At 46.0% G+C, this 16713-nt stretch overlaps 1 protein-coding gene and 1 pseudogene across 4 annotated transcripts in view; both read right to left on the minus strand.

The window, feature by feature from the left end:
- The window catches only part of FRY (FRY microtubule binding protein), a 261839-nt gene that overhangs the window by 140379 nt on the left and 104747 nt on the right, over positions 1–16713 (minus strand). For all 4 annotated transcript variants that reach the window (XM_025046870.1, XM_025046863.1, XM_006904798.3 and 1 more), the window contains exon 3: positions 3840–3893. In XM_025046870.1, coding sequence (XP_024902638.1) covers positions 3840–3893 — 54 coding nt within the window. The remainder of the gene's footprint in view (positions 1–3839; positions 3894–16713) is intronic.
- Positions 7460–7578, minus strand: LOC112480052 (annotated as a pseudogene).

Consider the following 16713-nt stretch of genomic DNA (forward strand, 5'->3'; position numbering starts at 1 on the left):
TAAGAATGGGTCAAGGTCATAGTCATAAAATTTGTGAAAGGTGAAGTTCTGAAAAAGACACAAATGCCTGTGTGTAAAGTGGTCACGAGCATGATTTTCCTCCCACTAAGACTGAGCTTTAAAAAGTGAATCCTGTTTAGATGTCTTGTCCGTTTTGAAAAAAATAGGACTTTTCCCCCCAGGCCTCCTCTGTACAGGGTTAGACTGTAATTAGGTTAAATTAACAGATATTAGACCAATAGCTAATTAAATATAAAAGACTAGAAAAGAAAGCTTAAAGAAACAGGAGCTTTAACCTCTAAATATATATATATATAAAATTCAAACTAGAAAATTGTCGAATTCTAGGAGAATTCCACAATGGAAAAAAAGAGATACAAAATAGTACTCCATTAGGCATTTTGGCAAAAACGGGCGATGTAACAGCCAGTAGAGACAGGTAGCTCCCAGCGCCCACTCTTCTTCCCTTCCTTGTAGTTATAAACCCCTTTTTGGATGGACACGTGGTCGTCCATAATAAAATTTCGCATTCTTTCGTGCCGCTCTGTGTGGCTGGCTGTGTGTTTACGACCAGGCCAAATGGACACAAGCAGAAGTGGCATCTGCAGTGTTGGAATGTTCTGTTTTTTTTTGTTTATTTGTTTTTTTCCCTATAATTCTTTTTCCGTTTCTCTTTCCCGCTGGCCTGAAATGCAGATGGAATGGCTGAGCTCCAAAAGCCCAAGTGGACCTTGAGATGACTTTGGGAATGTACACCGGAAATCAAAATAATACAGATGCTGGACTGATTTTCTTTATATTTCTTGACTGTGAGAGGGGAATAAACTTCTGTCTTACTTAAGCCACTGCTATTTTACGTATGTGTCACCTTAACTGACACCTTAACTCCTCGCCCGTCGCCGAATGAGAACTCCGCTCTGGATTCTCACCAACTTAGGTTTTAGAAACAGGAGCACGTCACGGAGTGAAAGCACAGTCTTCGCAGTCAGAACACAAGGGTCCCAGTCTTGGCACGGTCAGGTTTCTGGGACTTGTTGCCATTCGGTGTGACACAGAGACTGGGCTGACGACGAGACCTTCTTCTCGGGGTTCTGAGGAGGACTGCATGATGTCAGGGGGCATGATATGTGAGAAGGGGCGTGGTAAATTATAAAGTGTGAGAAGGTTTTTGAAATTTGCTTCTACTTCTAGCAAGAGAACGATGAATCATGGGCTCGTTAAGCGGTAGAGGAAGCAGGCCCACCCAGGGCGAGGCACTAAAACGCTGAGGCCCGGCTCTCTGCAGCCTATCACTCAAGGCCAGTGACATTTAAAAGGAAGAAACCGATAAAAATATTTCCCAAACAGGGACCCGTGGATGCTGCTCCAAGGCTCTACTTGGCATGGTGCCCACCCTCTGTATGGTAAATACTAAGTAAATGTGACTTCTCCTATGACTACTGCTCCCACAGTTACAGCCACGGCATCTGTACCAGTTAAGGTGGCACTGTCGGCACGTTCTTCTCCCATTGGTAGACCTCTGTGTCAATCCAGACCAAAATCCTACTGCTCGGAGTCGCAACAAGGGGAATCACATGATTTAAACATTTAACGTCAGAAGACAAAGTGAGCACGATACATTTGCGGCCTTGCCAATGCAACCGCAGTTCTTACAGTTTGCTACCCGAGTAGCGGACGGTCACCTTCAAAGGTGACTTCGCCGACTTTTTTTTTCATCGAACCCACAGGGGGACCAACTTCAGCCGAGTTTTCGCGTGGCCCGGGAGTCTCGCTACAGCTTTAAAGTGAGCTAGACTTTGGAGACGGCCTTTTCTCACGGTTCGCGTGTAAATCTATGGTTCAATGATCGGGGGACAATCATACGTGTCTTATTTAAAAGTTGCCAGTGACCGTCTCACTGCCGGTGCCCTCCTAGAGCGTCTTTAATGCACAGAGATGTGTTACAGAGTGGCGCTTCTCCAGCATTCCTCGGCGTGGGTCAGGGCCGCCTGCGGGGCCTGGTGAGCTGTGGAATCTGACTCAGTAGATAGGAGGCAGAGCAGGGATTCCACATTTCAATATTTTGAGCAGCGAGGTTAAAAGTACTTCGGCTAAGTAAGTGGCAGAGTGAAGATTTAAACCCAGGTCTCTCCGATTCCAAAGGCCATCTCTTGTCCATGATGCCGAGATGCAGAAATAGAGTGCTGGATAATAAGTGAGCAATTGTGTTCGAGCTTAAAATTATTTGGGATAACTATTACGGGCAGCGTTAAAATTTAGATATACTGTTTCGCAGAGACTCGAGAAAGAGCTAGAGAAAAATAACATTTTTTTTTTTTGAAGAAAGAACAGTGATAATCTGATAGAGATAAAAAATACAAAATAGAGTAAAAGATTATGGAAGACAGAAGATAAATATTTGCATTCTTAAAAAGTACAGAGAGAGCCACGACTCACCACGTGTTCAAAATAATGACCCCAAACATTCACCCAGGGTCCCTCTGATCACCCAAGCGTCACCAGGTGACAACAACCGAGGCCACGATGACTGGAGAAGACAGCTCCATGACACAGAGGGAGAGCCCGCACTCCGCTTCAGCAGCGTTCCAGACACCAGCCAGCTCTGCCGGTAACTGCGAACCAGACCCACAGCGGCATGGAGACCGGCCATGAGCACAAACGCGTGAGCGCGGAGAGCTCCCCAGATGCAGAATGAAGGCTGCTGTCTCTACGGTCCCTACATTTTTGGGTCAAACGAGACTAGCCATGAACGGCCAGAAAGTATTCCTCCTGATGCCACATTAAAGGCAATTTAAAAGTACATTCTCGGCGTGTTCTCTGTGAGACAGTAAACCCTGACTGCGTGAAAGCAGGCCGTGGTGTCCCCAGCAGCGCTGTGAGGCTAGGAGAGGAACATGCTGGCCTGTTTCTCATGAACTGCAGAAGTTTAGAAACACCACGAACACGTCTCCAGCCTCCTGCGATGTCCTGTTGTCCCTCTTCCTTCGACACGCCCACAGCCTTCCCGAACTCACTGACGGGGTCTGTCAGGCCCCGCTACCTGTTTGTCACCTACTGCTTAGAGTTGGAGGCCTTTTCACTAGTCCCGACCTATTTTCAAAGGCTTTCTTTGCATTTATATTGTCTTATGTTGTTTTGTTCATGTTTCGGTTTCTTGATTAGAATCTAAATGACTACACTGTTTTATAATTATAAGTTAGGTGGTTTCTCTCTCCCAGAACTGTGAATACTTTTCCTAGATTCTGTATCGCCAGTGCCTAGCACAGTGTCAAGCGAACAGCGAGCATTCGAGAAAATATAGGATAAACCACGCTTAAGCTCTGACGCAGAGATCCGGTGACCGTCACACAGCACAGTCAGCCCTCACTTAACCTCGCCCACAGCCTGTGACTCTTAGCAAAACATACAACAAAACTGATTTTACCAGAGTCCGATTGATACGAGTTAAGTTCCTATGGCACCTCATCAATGTATAACAAAATGACATGTCATTCGAGGACCTGCTATATCGTGTATTCAGAGGACTCCCTATCAGTGTTTGAACAGAACTTCCTTTATCTTTTCTCTGTTTCTATAATTCTGGCACACAGAGATTTAGGAAACAATCGAAGGCCCAGTCACATCGTTCCAACACTTTCCAGTTCTTTCCGATTCAAATCAATAGACGTTTCCTGCGCATCCCCTACGAGCATGACTATGAATGCGGCGGGACCAGTTGCTAAGACCCCAACCCACGTCCGCTCTGTGGAAGGCCATCAACACCACGACAGTGAGCGTCCAGCCCTTGCCTTCTGTGCGTTTTGAAATGAATAAAACCCAATATATAACATGTGACATACTTGGTCAAATTGGGGGTCTTCTCCACGTTGTAGGGATTTCGTCAATGGTTTCTCCTAGACAGCAAAAGAATACATACAAGAAAAATTATCAGAGGCTCTTAAATATTCCCAAAGAACTATCATTACTGTTATAATTTTCCTTATCTGTTTTTCTCTTTATGGGATGAACAGGTGCCGGTTTTCAAACGAGTAAGGAACTCCCCCTTACTGTACAGCACTTGATCTCTGTCACGATTCTTACCATCCATCTTGACACACACCTCTTCTTCGAGCAAAACTGAAAAAGCAGATCCTTTAAGTGTTCCAGTGTTTTCAATGGAATCCACATAATAAAAACTATGGAACTCGTCTGGCAAATTTCACTATGTATCATGAGACTTGACAGATAATAAAGTTGAAAGTGATACCCTATTCTACGTCTCTAGCTTTAGAAACAAAATACTGCCCAATTATTAGACTGGTGTTGAGAGCGAGTCCATCAACCAACCGCACATTTACCAGGAGTAATCAGTGAATTTGGGGCACGTTGTGTGACTTGCAACTCATCCTGATCTCTGCAGAAATAATCCAGGAAGCGATGAAGTTCTACAGACATAATTCATGATTTTCCTCATCATTACACCTTTGTTTACATTAGGAAGCCTTAACCGACCCTCTAGCACTGCATTTTATATCTATTTATCCTTACCTGTCTCTTTTGGGGGGGCGGGTATGGATATTACTATCGACCCCAATTTGCTTTAGGATTAGAAACCACGCAAAAGTTACATGTCAAAAAATAATGGTGAACTTCGGCCAAGGTAGTCGTCCTAGAAGGACCCCATGCACGTTTTGCAAATCAGGCAGCCCTGCTCCTGGCTTCACTTCTCTAATACCCTCCTCCAACTGAAAAGGGGATGTGAGCCCAAGGTGGATGCGAGCCCCCCACCCTCGGGGTCTTTGTTCCTGAAGAGACAGGTGCCTGTGGTGGTCTCAGTCTGGCTGTCTGAAGCTTTACCCAGAGCCAAAGGCATCAACCGCTCTATCTCAGTTGCAAAACCTAGTTTCAAAATGTGTATTTATCTAAAATAAAGGGAATACTGTATTAAGGGTGAATTAACATTTTTCTCTTCAGAATATGCTATCGAGAACATACTAGTGGGAGAGCGGATACGAAAATGTCAGTGAGAACGAAAAACAATCGAAGGGGCACCAACCAGGTCCGGCTGACTGCTCAGGAAGACAAACACAGCAATTACACGCAAAGCTTTCTGTGCACGTGAAGGTTACAATGCCATCTGAAGTTCTTTGTCAAACCAGTTAAAATACGAATATGAAAACCGAGGAAGTGAAAACGCGTGGTGCCGAGTCCCACAGATGTCCCTGGAACAAACCCCGTACAAACATTTCTACTCAATGCTTTATTTCTCCAGCACCGATGGTAACTGAGGGCTAACAACTGTCAAATGTGTGGTGGAACGCTGACGAGCAGGGTCCCGCCACCGGCGGGGGAGTCGGAGACGGTAAGAGTGGTCCATGGCCTCTTACGAGAGTTATCTGTATTCGGTCAGCCCAACAACTGTCACTTCCTCAGGGACGCCTGTCTCTGCATCCTCTCCCGACACGTCTGGACCCGTTACGTGCCTGCAAAGCCCAGATACTTCTCCTTCCTCGGCACTTAGAGAGCGCAAAGCCACATCACAGTGTGGAATCACGTGGTACAGCCACACGGTCATGCGTGATGAGCCGAGTGCCACCTCCACTGGACCACAGGCTCCAGAAAACGCTGGGCCCTCTGTTTCTCCCAGAACGTGGAGTGAGTGACAGGGCAGAGCATGGCTTGGCCGTAGCCAAACATTTGCCACATTCGCCAAAGCTCTAGGCCAATGGCAGCCAGTTTCTTCAAATACGAGATCCTCTTACTTGTGTGTGTGTGTGTGTGTGTGTGTGTGTGTTTTGTCGTAGGTTAAAAAAAATTTTTTATAGGCTTTTTCATTGTGGCATTACACAATGTAAGATTCACCACTACGACCATTTTTAGTGTAAAATTCATCGATATTAAGTCCATTCACACTGCTGTTGGACCATCAACAGCACCTATCTTTAAAAAAAGGCCCCTTTTAACGTTAAAAACTTTCAAGGAATTCCCGAGCACAGGCCACATGCTCATACCCTCAAACGTGTGAGATAGCAATTTTATTTTAGCGCGTTATTCAAAAACCATATAGAATGACGGAGTGAGCACCGTGACTTCAGTGACACTTTTAATGGCTCTGTACCACAACGACGACACTTATTTTACATACATTGGAAGGATGGCGACACCTCTACACAGGGGACCACAGATGACTCAGGGCCTGGCACCCATGTGGACCTGCAGACCCCTGCAGCCGCTCAGGAGCCCACACCCTGGGGACTGCGGTCCTCCATTCCCAACCTGAAGGACAAGACCCTGCCACAGTGAAGGAACGGAGGTGACCGTGACCTACAACATGCTTACACTGCCCACACCCCAGAGTTCTTTCTCCCACCACTAAAGGGGCGGGAATGCTGAGAAATGTGATGTTTTATGCTCACGCATAGCTGCATACGTGTGTGGGGAGTGAGAGATTGCGAGTCTCAGTTTCTTTAATGGGTAAATGTAACATGGGACCTTGCTGCCATACACAAGAGTCAAGTCCGTTAGCCAGGAACTTGGGTTTGCGCCTCAATAAACCCACGTACCTTTACGTGATGTTTTCCTTAACTGTTTTCACGCTATCTTAATCATATTCTCCAAAGACTTAGTTTAAATGTCACTTCCCAGATTAAGCCCTTCCCCAGTTTTCCCTGGCAGCGTCACCGGTTACTTGTCACATGGCACTCGGTCTGCATCTGTTCTCGTTTGCATTTCTGTGGAGCTGTGGCTTTGTCCGTCTCCCTACACTCCCGGGACGTAGCTGGAACGTATCAGGGTTTGTTAATTGACCGAACACATCCCCACACTTCTGGGAACACGGCTTTGGGCGGAGAGAGTCAAGTTCACGGTTTTCCATGCCCGAGATTAGATTTTATTAGTGTCAGGTGGTTAGACGTGGGGGAGAGATTATCATGCTGAATGAAAAGTGAAGGAGGGAAGGAGGAAAGGAGGAAAGGAGGGAGGTGAATTTGCTCAGCTCGGAAGACACCATCTGAATCCAGGGCAGAGACCGGTGAGGCTCATGGCCCTTGAGAAAAGAGGATGGCAGAGCGTGGTTCTCCCTGAGGTCCTCCCGGGGGAGGCATCTGAGGTCGGCAAGAAGCTAAGGTCCGCACATTCCAGACAGCCTGGTTCTCAGAGGGCGTGACATCAGTAGTCAAGTAAAATTCACAGAGGATCGACAACGGGTATTGTAAGAGCAGTGGAAATGGACGATCGCGAGAGAGGCCCAAAACGACGGTCCGGTTGTTCAGTAAGAACGCTGCACCTGCGTACTTTCGGAATTTGTCTTTCTGTTTTGGTGCTATTGTATTTATTTATTAAAAGTCCATTAATTGAGCTGAATGATTAGTTTTTGTTTTTGGTTTTGGTTTCTTTTTTTAGGCAAGGCAACCCTTAGTTGACCTCACAGATTACAAGGACCTTGTCAGTTTATAATCCCGTATTTATTTTGTTTGTTTATTTTTTACAGCACCTGGTCTTCCTAGGGGGTCTCCCATCCAAGTACTAACCAAGTCTGACCCTGCTTAGCTTCCGAGATCAGACGGGATCGGGCTCGTTCAGGGTGGCATGGCTGTAGACTGAATGATTAATTTGTGAGGATGAGTTTTAAAAACCAAACCTAATTCTGAGGTGATGGATTGCTGAAAATTCTTAGTAGCCCAAAGCCAAGAGACCTTGGTCTGTGACCCAGCCTTGCCCAGAAGCCCCAGCTCACGAGGTGACAGAGAACAAAAGAGATGGGCAAACCAGAAATAGCGGGAGACCTGGCACTGAACCTCAATGGCTGATGACGGCACGAAAGAGAGAAAACTAACATCGGGTCCCTTCTGATGAAAGCAAATGCTACAAAACAGTCATGACCAAAAAAAAAAGAAAAAAAAAAAATCAAGCTTGAATCTGACCAAGCATTTAGATATAATTTCTAGTTTTTAGGCAATACAAGCATTAGGAAGGAGGTACAGGAAAACTGTGTATTATGCCGCAGGGATGCAAACAGCCAAATCCAGCCCGAAGGAAACAGAGTGAGAGACATTTCTTCACTAAGGAAGTTGCAAGGGGGAGAAAAAGAGAAATGGAGGGCGGTCCCATTGATTTTTGCAATGTGTGGCTTCTATCTGGATCCCGATTCAAGGAATCTATTAAAGTATGGCATTCGTGAGACTATTGGCAGTTCGAACAGTAATTAGCTATTTGACGATGTTACGGAGTTGTTAATTTTTTTAGGTGTGGGTATTGCAGTTTTATTTTTAAAAGATCTTTCTCTTTTAGAGATACCTGCTGAAACACGAAGAGATGAAAATGATATGGCTTCTAGCATTCGCTTCAAATAAGACTGGGGGGAGGTGGAGGGAGTGTGTGACAAACTGACCACGAGTTGACAGCTGTCGAAGACGATGGTAGGTATCACTATGCTGTCTCTCTGCTTTAGTAGGTGTTTGAAATTCTCCATTAAAAACTAAATGACAAAAACTAAAATAACAGAAGGACATAATACATCGCTTCCGAGGTCATTAACCCAAAATCTTACAATGTCTCCCTCCTCAAGATGGAATAAACCACTTCCCAAAACTTATTTTGGTAGCACTTATCCAACGTTGATCTTTTCCGAGGGGCATCACAGAAGGGACCCCCCACGCTTCTTCCCACTCAGACAGGCTTTGCTGGCAAACACCTTGCCTGCTGAGCGGAGCCCAGAGCCCGCACCTGCTCCTCTCTACTTTCGAGTTACCTCCCCCGAATCAAAGACCACTGGTGTCCCGACCCGTCCAGAGGGGCTCTGTCCCGTTGAGTGACCTTGCAGGGGTGTCGAGCATTTCCATCGGAAAAGAGAAAGGCCCCTGTTTGTGCTTTCCACACTGTGGGACATTTCAACCGCCCCGCCCTCCCCTAAGAAAACACAATTTCTAAAAGGCCCTTGTGTCCCTATGTACCTGAGTCGGAGAGGAAGGCCAGTGACTTCCAACTCAGTCGTAAACATCTTGGTGTATACTAGCTACATTTACACTTTCTAGTCTCTTCACACTGGGCCTTTCTGTAATCCTAAGAGAAGGGATGGCCATATACGACCGGACACACAGTTAGACCTGTCTACAGAGAGTCTTCTGTATCAAAAGGGTTTTATTTGTGGGATACAGGGGGCCCATTTAATAAATCACTTTCTACTCCACCATTTTACTGCTTAAAAAAAAATCCCAAGTGTGCCCCATGCAGGTAGGACTTCACTAACTGAAAAAGCTCCAAATTATTACCACCCTCGGAGATATTTCAATAAACACGCAACCCAGCGACGCCACGAGAGTGAATGTGAGATTATGCAATTTGTCTAATATCTCATCGGCCTTGATCAAGGTACTATTTCAATGTCTTTTAATTAATAATACAACAGTTCAGTACGTGGGCTGGAATCTGAGCGGTGTGGGATTGAATCCTAGGTCCCTTATTTATAACATAGGGACCTTAGTCTAAGCCTCAGTCACCTTTTAGGCCAAATAGGGATAAATAACACCAATATGCCTCAGAGAACCGAGCAATGAATGGCACAGAGCCCTCGCGGTTATTAAAATCGCTAGCATCATTATTCCTGGGATTAGATAAGATGAAAAAGGCTGTCATCTTTCATAAGTTTCAGGAACCGGAACTGAGCTCCGGGTGTTTTCCCGGAAGCACCCCTCGCAGTGACACTAATTAAAGCTTTAATTTAAAAATGCTTCCGACTGTAACTAGCAAGCCGTATTACAGAAGGCAGGAAAACACATTACAAAGAGTGATCGCCCTTCTCTCTTAAAAATAATAAGCCGAACGTTATTTCAATGACTTTAATTCTTAATATGTAACTTGGAGGCGACCTTTTAATGGAATGGCAGGATTTGATAAGAACCCACATTAAAAAACTAAACAAAACAAAAAAAAACGCCACCACAAACTCCTCAAGTCTTGAAACTACAGTGTTTTTGCTCATAAGGCACGTTTGTGTGGACCTGACGCAGGGTTCCGACGTCATCGGCCAGGATCTTTGACAGCACACACGTCTACTCCGAGTACTTAAAGAATTTTCAGGCCTGAGCTACCATTATCGGGGTCTCTCGTCACCACGACGCAGGACGATGAGAGCGCGCTGCCCTGTCCCCACGGGCCCCTGGTGACAGTGCCTTTCTGAGCTGGGGGCAAGACCTGAAACGCCGCTGAAGCGATTTGCCCACCACCAGCAGCACATGGCGGCGGGCACCCTCCTTAGCCCGAACCAAAGAAACGCGGAGTTCTGGAGCTCCCCACGTCTGACATGGCTTTCTCTCTTCGGATTTCGTCTGTGCGCGCGCTTGGGCTCGACTTAGGGAGATCTAAGGAGATCACAGGCATCACAGGTCTGCATGCGCATTGCTTCTCCCCACGAGTCTCCCCAGGCATGAGGGGCCACCAGGGTCCCGGGGTCTGGATCGTCCTGGAAATACAGCCTGGCCATCTGGACGACTCACAGGGATCACCGAACTTCCGGTGGAAGCTGGAGCCTGCTTGGTGCCTGCCCCAGCTCGCCCGCAGGTACGAACGGATGCTGGTCTTTCATCCTCTCCGGCTTTCTGATAAGAAGAGTGAGCGCCACCCAGACCCTAAGCGACCTGTGCAGACGGGTGCTCATTCGAAAGGACCCAACGGTCACCCTTTCGTTCTATTCAGTTACCCATAGAAGTTTCCTTAAAACAATGTATGCTGATTTTCACCCAAAATATCAGGGGCGGTGGCGGGGGGGGCGGGTATCTCACAATTGAGAGAACGACAGAGTAGCTCCACTGAGTTAAAGGTGCTAGCGAGTAAGACGCTGTGTAGTGGCCGATGACATGAAATACGAAGGCAGATCCAAATCTGGAAGAATGTTCCAGCAATGTTATTAAAAACGAAAAATGCTTTGAGAGAATCTGCCCTATTTGCAGCTGGCTTTGCACACGTCAGTGAGGCTCATTTCTCTGCCACATCGACCAGTCCTGAGGACGAATGCAGTGTTTGAACAGTGGATGGGAAACTGCAATTAAATTCAGCTACGAAGTTCATTTTAAGTGGACAAAAGTACGAGACATGGAAGATGCCACCTTCACTCACCTGTTTCTGGATTACATTCTACTTTGTTGGCATTTTTATTTTTTTTGTCCTGATGTGTCCCACTAAGTGTGCATGTGATGTCCAGGAGACATTCAGTGCACGTGGGGGAACCTCCCTGCCCCACCCCTGGGGCCATCCCCATCAGCTAGCCAGCTCCTCGCCCCCCACCAGCCAGCCTCCCTCCGCTGGCTCTTCTTCCCGGCCAGCAACATGCTTGGACCTTTTCATCAGTGCCAGCCCTGAACACATGCCCACCTCTGGCGACCGTCTCCCTCCGACTCCCACCTCACCTGGGTTCTTCGGTGAGTGACCTGTGCTTCCTGTCCTCCCTCTCCCCTAATTCCTTCTTCGACCACCTGCAAGCTGACTTCTCTGTCACCACTAAAAAAGTGCCCTTAGGGGTCCCAGGGACTTTCCAAACCACAAATATGGTGGCCATTTGCCAACACGTTTCTTTTGGGACATTTCGGCCTCAGTGACACGCTGCTGATTACTCCCTTCTTGGTACTTGAATCATTCCACTCGCAACGTTTCTCCTCCCGCCTCTTTAGATATTCCTTTTCTAGGTCCTTCATCAGAACCACATACTCGCTTATGAGACATTCAATAAAGGGTGCATACCCAAAACATATAAAGAAGTCATACGGCTCGACACCAAAACAACAAACAATCCAATTAAAAAATGGGCAGAGGGCCTGAATAGATATTTCGCCAAAGAGGACACACAGATGGGCCAATAGACACATGAAAAGATGCTCCAGGTCACTAATCATCAGAGAAATGCAAATTAAAACCACCATGAGATATCATTTCACACCCGTAGAATGACCATCACTAATAAATCAAAGAGCAACTGTTGGTGAGGACGTGCGGAAAAGGGAGCCTTCGTGCACTGTTGGTGAGATTGCAAACTGGTAGAGCCACTATGGAATGCAGTGTGGAGATGTCTCAAAAAATTAAAAATGGATCTACCTTTTGACCCAGTAATTGCACTTCTGGGCATTTAGCCCAAGAAAACCAAAACAATAATTCATAAAGATCTATGCGCCCCTATGTTCACGGCAGCACAATTTACAATAGCCGAGATATGAAAGCAACCTAACTACCCATCAACAAACACTTGCATAAAGAAATTATGGTTCATATATACAATGGAATATTACTCAGCCATAACAAAAAAAAAAAAAATGAAATCCTACCATTTGCAATGACATGGATGGACTTAGAAGGTGTTTTATGCTGAGCGAGATAAGTCAGACAAAGGAAGCTAAACATCATATAATTTCACTTAAATGCGGACTCTAAGGAACAAAAAAGAACAAACTAATCGAAAACAGACTCACAAATGTAGAGGACAATCTGGTGATGGCCAGCGGGAGGAGGGTTGAGGGGCTGGAAGAATGGGGGTGAAGGGTTAAAGAAGTACAAATTAGTAGTTGATAGATGGTCCCGGGGATGCGGAGCACGGCAGAGGGGACGCAGTCGGCAGTAAGGCAAGGGCTGTGTGTAGAGCCAGAGGGAAGAGAGAGTCATCAGGGGGATTGTTCCATAAACTACATAAATGTCTAACCAATGTACTGCAGACTTGAAACTAATAAAAAAATCACCTAACGCAACATGTCTTAGTATTATTCTTAGCATGACCTGCAGAATTCAAAACTTGTGCTGGTTTGGTTACTATAACACTAAAGACCGCTGCCGCCTAAAATCGTACCAAGGACTTTCAGTAACGTCAAAATGCAAAATGCCGTGTGGAAACATAGCAATATTACGTCACGGTGGATGTAGGAATGGACTTAGGTGCCAATTTCTATGTCATATCACTGAACTGATTTTTATTGGCATTTTCCGTCACTTTAAAATATGATGATCTATTTCCAAATGAGGTTTTGTGTTAAAAAATTATGTCTATAAAGGGTAAAAAGAAGCCCTTTTTACCCGGAAACTAGACTGAAAACAACTTCAGGAATAACCTTCTTCTGGTTTCATACTTTCCAAAAGAAGAAACTTTGATAATCTCATAAAAGTGACGGCCTTATTGTAGATGAATTGAATTGGCTACCATTAAGTTGGAATAGAAAGCCCTTGGTTCTCCTTCATTATTTCATGCTACTTTTCACATGGTTTATTTGCTATAAGGTTCAGTCAAACTTTTACCACCGTGGTGCATTAAATTTCATTTCTCAGCTGAAAAAGTCCCTTTTAACAGCTGCAAAAAAAAGGCTTTTTATCTATGACTCCAAGAAGATTCATATTAAGGAAAACTAACTACAAGCTGGACGGTGTACAGAAAAAAGCAGCTAAATGACACCTTTCAACAATTCTCTGGTTTTAGCTACTGTTACTATATTGTTTCTGGGTTGAGTTTTCAGATTTCTGGTGAATACCTACAAGATTAAGCAAGGAGGGCCAGGCTGGGCTGCTATGCCAAGAAAGAACTATTTAAAAGTTCCTTATTTATCTATAATTTGGAAGCTAAGCCAGTACTTTGTCAAGTGTAGCATAAATATCACTTTGATTATCGCGACACTCAGTAGGGAACTGAATCTAGAAATCATGTTTATTCTCTTTACATTACCCTTACCGGTCTGTGGAAGCCAGAGAGGCCTCTATTTAAAGAGGAGTTTGGCTAAACACACTAGCTAGCTGTCCTTTCGGAAGCTCACTTGAACCCGTAAGGCAGGGAGCCAATAAAGCTGGAGTTTCTGCCATTGACACGGCCGTAGTCAACAGACATGCAACGCAGGAAGACTGGCACACGCGACAGTGCAGGAAAGCCACCAACTTGCAGGTTTGGTCATACCGAAACGTTACGAAGTATCACGTGGTTGAAGCTGGTGAGTGGCTACGGGGCCGTGAGCACGGCTAAATATAGGTTTTACGGAAATCCACCATGGAAAGATCCACACTGAACGAGAGGCCGTGAGTCCATCCTGCAATTACTGCGGAGTTTCTTAATTCACAGATTCCTTAAATATTAAGAAGCGTCCCGGTTAAAGGAGCTGATCATTTCTGATATCTAGACGTCTTTAGATGACTCGAGTATCTGAAGAGGTGAAACATAAGACTATGGCTGAATGACCACCCTCTATATGGGCCAGTGGCGAAAAACAAAGCTCTTTGATAACTTCAAGTAGACTGTACCCTAACCTCTCATCACGCCTGGTCTAAAATCACAAGAGGCGCCACCGGGCTGAGTGTGCAGTTCACGTGCCAAAGGCCTTGCTTGCTTGGAGCCACAATCGAATTCACTAAAACTACTAGAACAGCTCGTCATATATAGTTTGGTGGTGGTGTCATCATTATAGCACGGTGTCCTGCTCAACTACGGGGTTAGCGAGAGTTGTCCCGATGCCAGCCCCGTGACATCGGCACCCAGGAAGAGCTGGAATCCTAAGACACAGGGCCAAGGAATGAAGGTTTGTCAACAGACGTTACTGCCCGACCCTGGCACGACGTCAGCGCGCAGTTCTGCTGGCAGTAGCTAAGCGCCGGGCCTTTCGATGCCGGTGCCACCACGGCTGTTTGCACAGGCCCGGGCTTACGGCCTGACACAGCTCATTACAGGTCCCTGGCATGTGCTGCGAGGGAGAGTGGCATCCCGCATTCTCTAAAGAATTCTCTTGCACACCAAGAAAATATGTCATGTTGCTTCTAGTTTAGAAATTCCCTGTTTCTTTTATGGCGGTGAACCAGCGGGATCACGTTACGCTGCTGTCAAGCCTGCATTCCGGTGTAACACGCGGCTGGCATCTTTGTGAAGACGTGTCTGTCACCCTGCGCCTGTGTCCCAAGCGCCACGCAGGGACGTCCATGAGAGCCCGCCTGTGTGCGGTCATGGGCTATTCTGTGAGCAGGGCTACCAGGCTCAGGCACTCCCAACAACAAAACCTCCATGTCCACGTCACTTTTCCTTAAACCCAGGACACCGGAGGGAGGTCACGGGCTCTGCTAAAGGACAAGAAAGTTAGGCGTGCTTTCTTCTTCTGAAGTTACGCACATCTTTGCCTTATTCCGAGTTTCAATCAAAGGAGAGAAATAATTACTTGCTTCTAAGTCTTAGGTGAGTTAGAAGTTACTCCTCTTCTTCCCATTGACATTTGATGCCAACAGACCGTGGATCCAGACAAAACCCAACACCCGACTCAGCTCCCACCGTGGCTCATCGCAAGGACAATGGACGCTTAAACCACGGTGGCGTCACTGAGACATGTTGTATACACCCAGAAGCGTGGACAGTCAATGCTTATATTTCATTCGTTATGTACGTTAGAAGTAAAACTGGGTCTGACTGTCAACATGTCATAGAAAGCAATGATGGGTCACGTTTAAGTGACTTTTAGAAGCACAGGCTAGGGGCAGGGCTATCCTGACAAGCCACATTTCTTGTGTTTTGGCCCAATTATAGGAAGGATGGCGAACAAAAGAGGTAGCCGAGAAGTGTGTCTGAAATGTCCAGTTACAATATATAAATCGTGGGATGCAATGTGCCGCACGGCGACTATAATTAAAACCACTGTAGTGTATATTTGAAAGTTGCTACAGAGTACATCTTAAAAGTTCTCATCACGAGTTAAACAACGGAACGATGTGAGGCGGTGGATGGTAACTAAATTTACTGTGGTGATCATTTCACATTGTATATAAATATCAAATCATTGTATACTTGAAATTAACAAATGTTATATGTCACTTAAATTTAATAAAATAGGAGAACTATTAGTTTGATTTGATGACTAATTTTAAGGAAATAAGATGTTTCTCCTTCTGAGGTTTTTAACAAATGTAAAGATATGAATGGGGGAAAAAAAGAAAATTCTTGAGATTTCCTAAACTTGCTTTACTTAGTTGAACGATCTAGGCTTTCACATGTGACCTGGCATGACGGTGTTCCTGCTTGTCCCCAAGACCCCTACCCTCTGTGACACTGTCTTGGAAAGGCTTTGAAACCCACTCTGTGTGGGCTCACTTCAAATCCCTGGTTTTATTTCCTGGGTGCTCATGATTTATAGCGGGGTAATCCTTAAGTGTGTTGCTGGAGACACAGCAAGATCACGGGAGTGCTGTCTTCTCTTGCACACTTTCATTTGCCTCTGCCACCTCTCGGAGCACAAATCCCTAAAGGAACCAGACTGGGTCTGCTCACGCCAGTGTTGGCCATGCCCCACCCCTTGCTATGGCCAAGTTCAGGATGAGCACCAGACAGCCACAGTGACCGGCAATGGCCGGCTGCCAACCACCCTGCTCAAGCCTCCATCCCTTTGGAATAACAACAAAGAGGGGCAGTACCAGGCTGACCACCGAAGAAGTCTCCCGGAGGTGTGATTAGTGGGTGCCGGAGCCTCGGTGACAAGGAGGATGATCATGATGACAACTGAGTACCTAGAGGTGCTAAGCATTGCATCAGGTGCTCCACATATCACCTCTAAACCTTCGGCCACTCCACGAGCTAGGTCTGTTACCCATCTGTGCAAAGGAGAAAAGAGCCAGACTGGCTGGTGGGCCCAAGGCCACCCAAGGCCACCCAAGGCTGAAGAGGCGACTCGGGATTCAAATCCAGATCGGGCTGAATGCAAAGCTGTTTTGTCTTTAGCCCTATCAATTCTTGTCCATTAAATTTAC

The sequence above is a fragment of the Pteropus alecto genome, unplaced genomic scaffold (assembly GCF_000325575.1).
Source record: "Pteropus alecto unplaced genomic scaffold, ASM32557v1 scaffold80, whole genome shotgun sequence".
In the NCBI taxonomy this organism is placed as follows: Eukaryota; Metazoa; Chordata; class Mammalia; order Chiroptera; family Pteropodidae; genus Pteropus; species Pteropus alecto.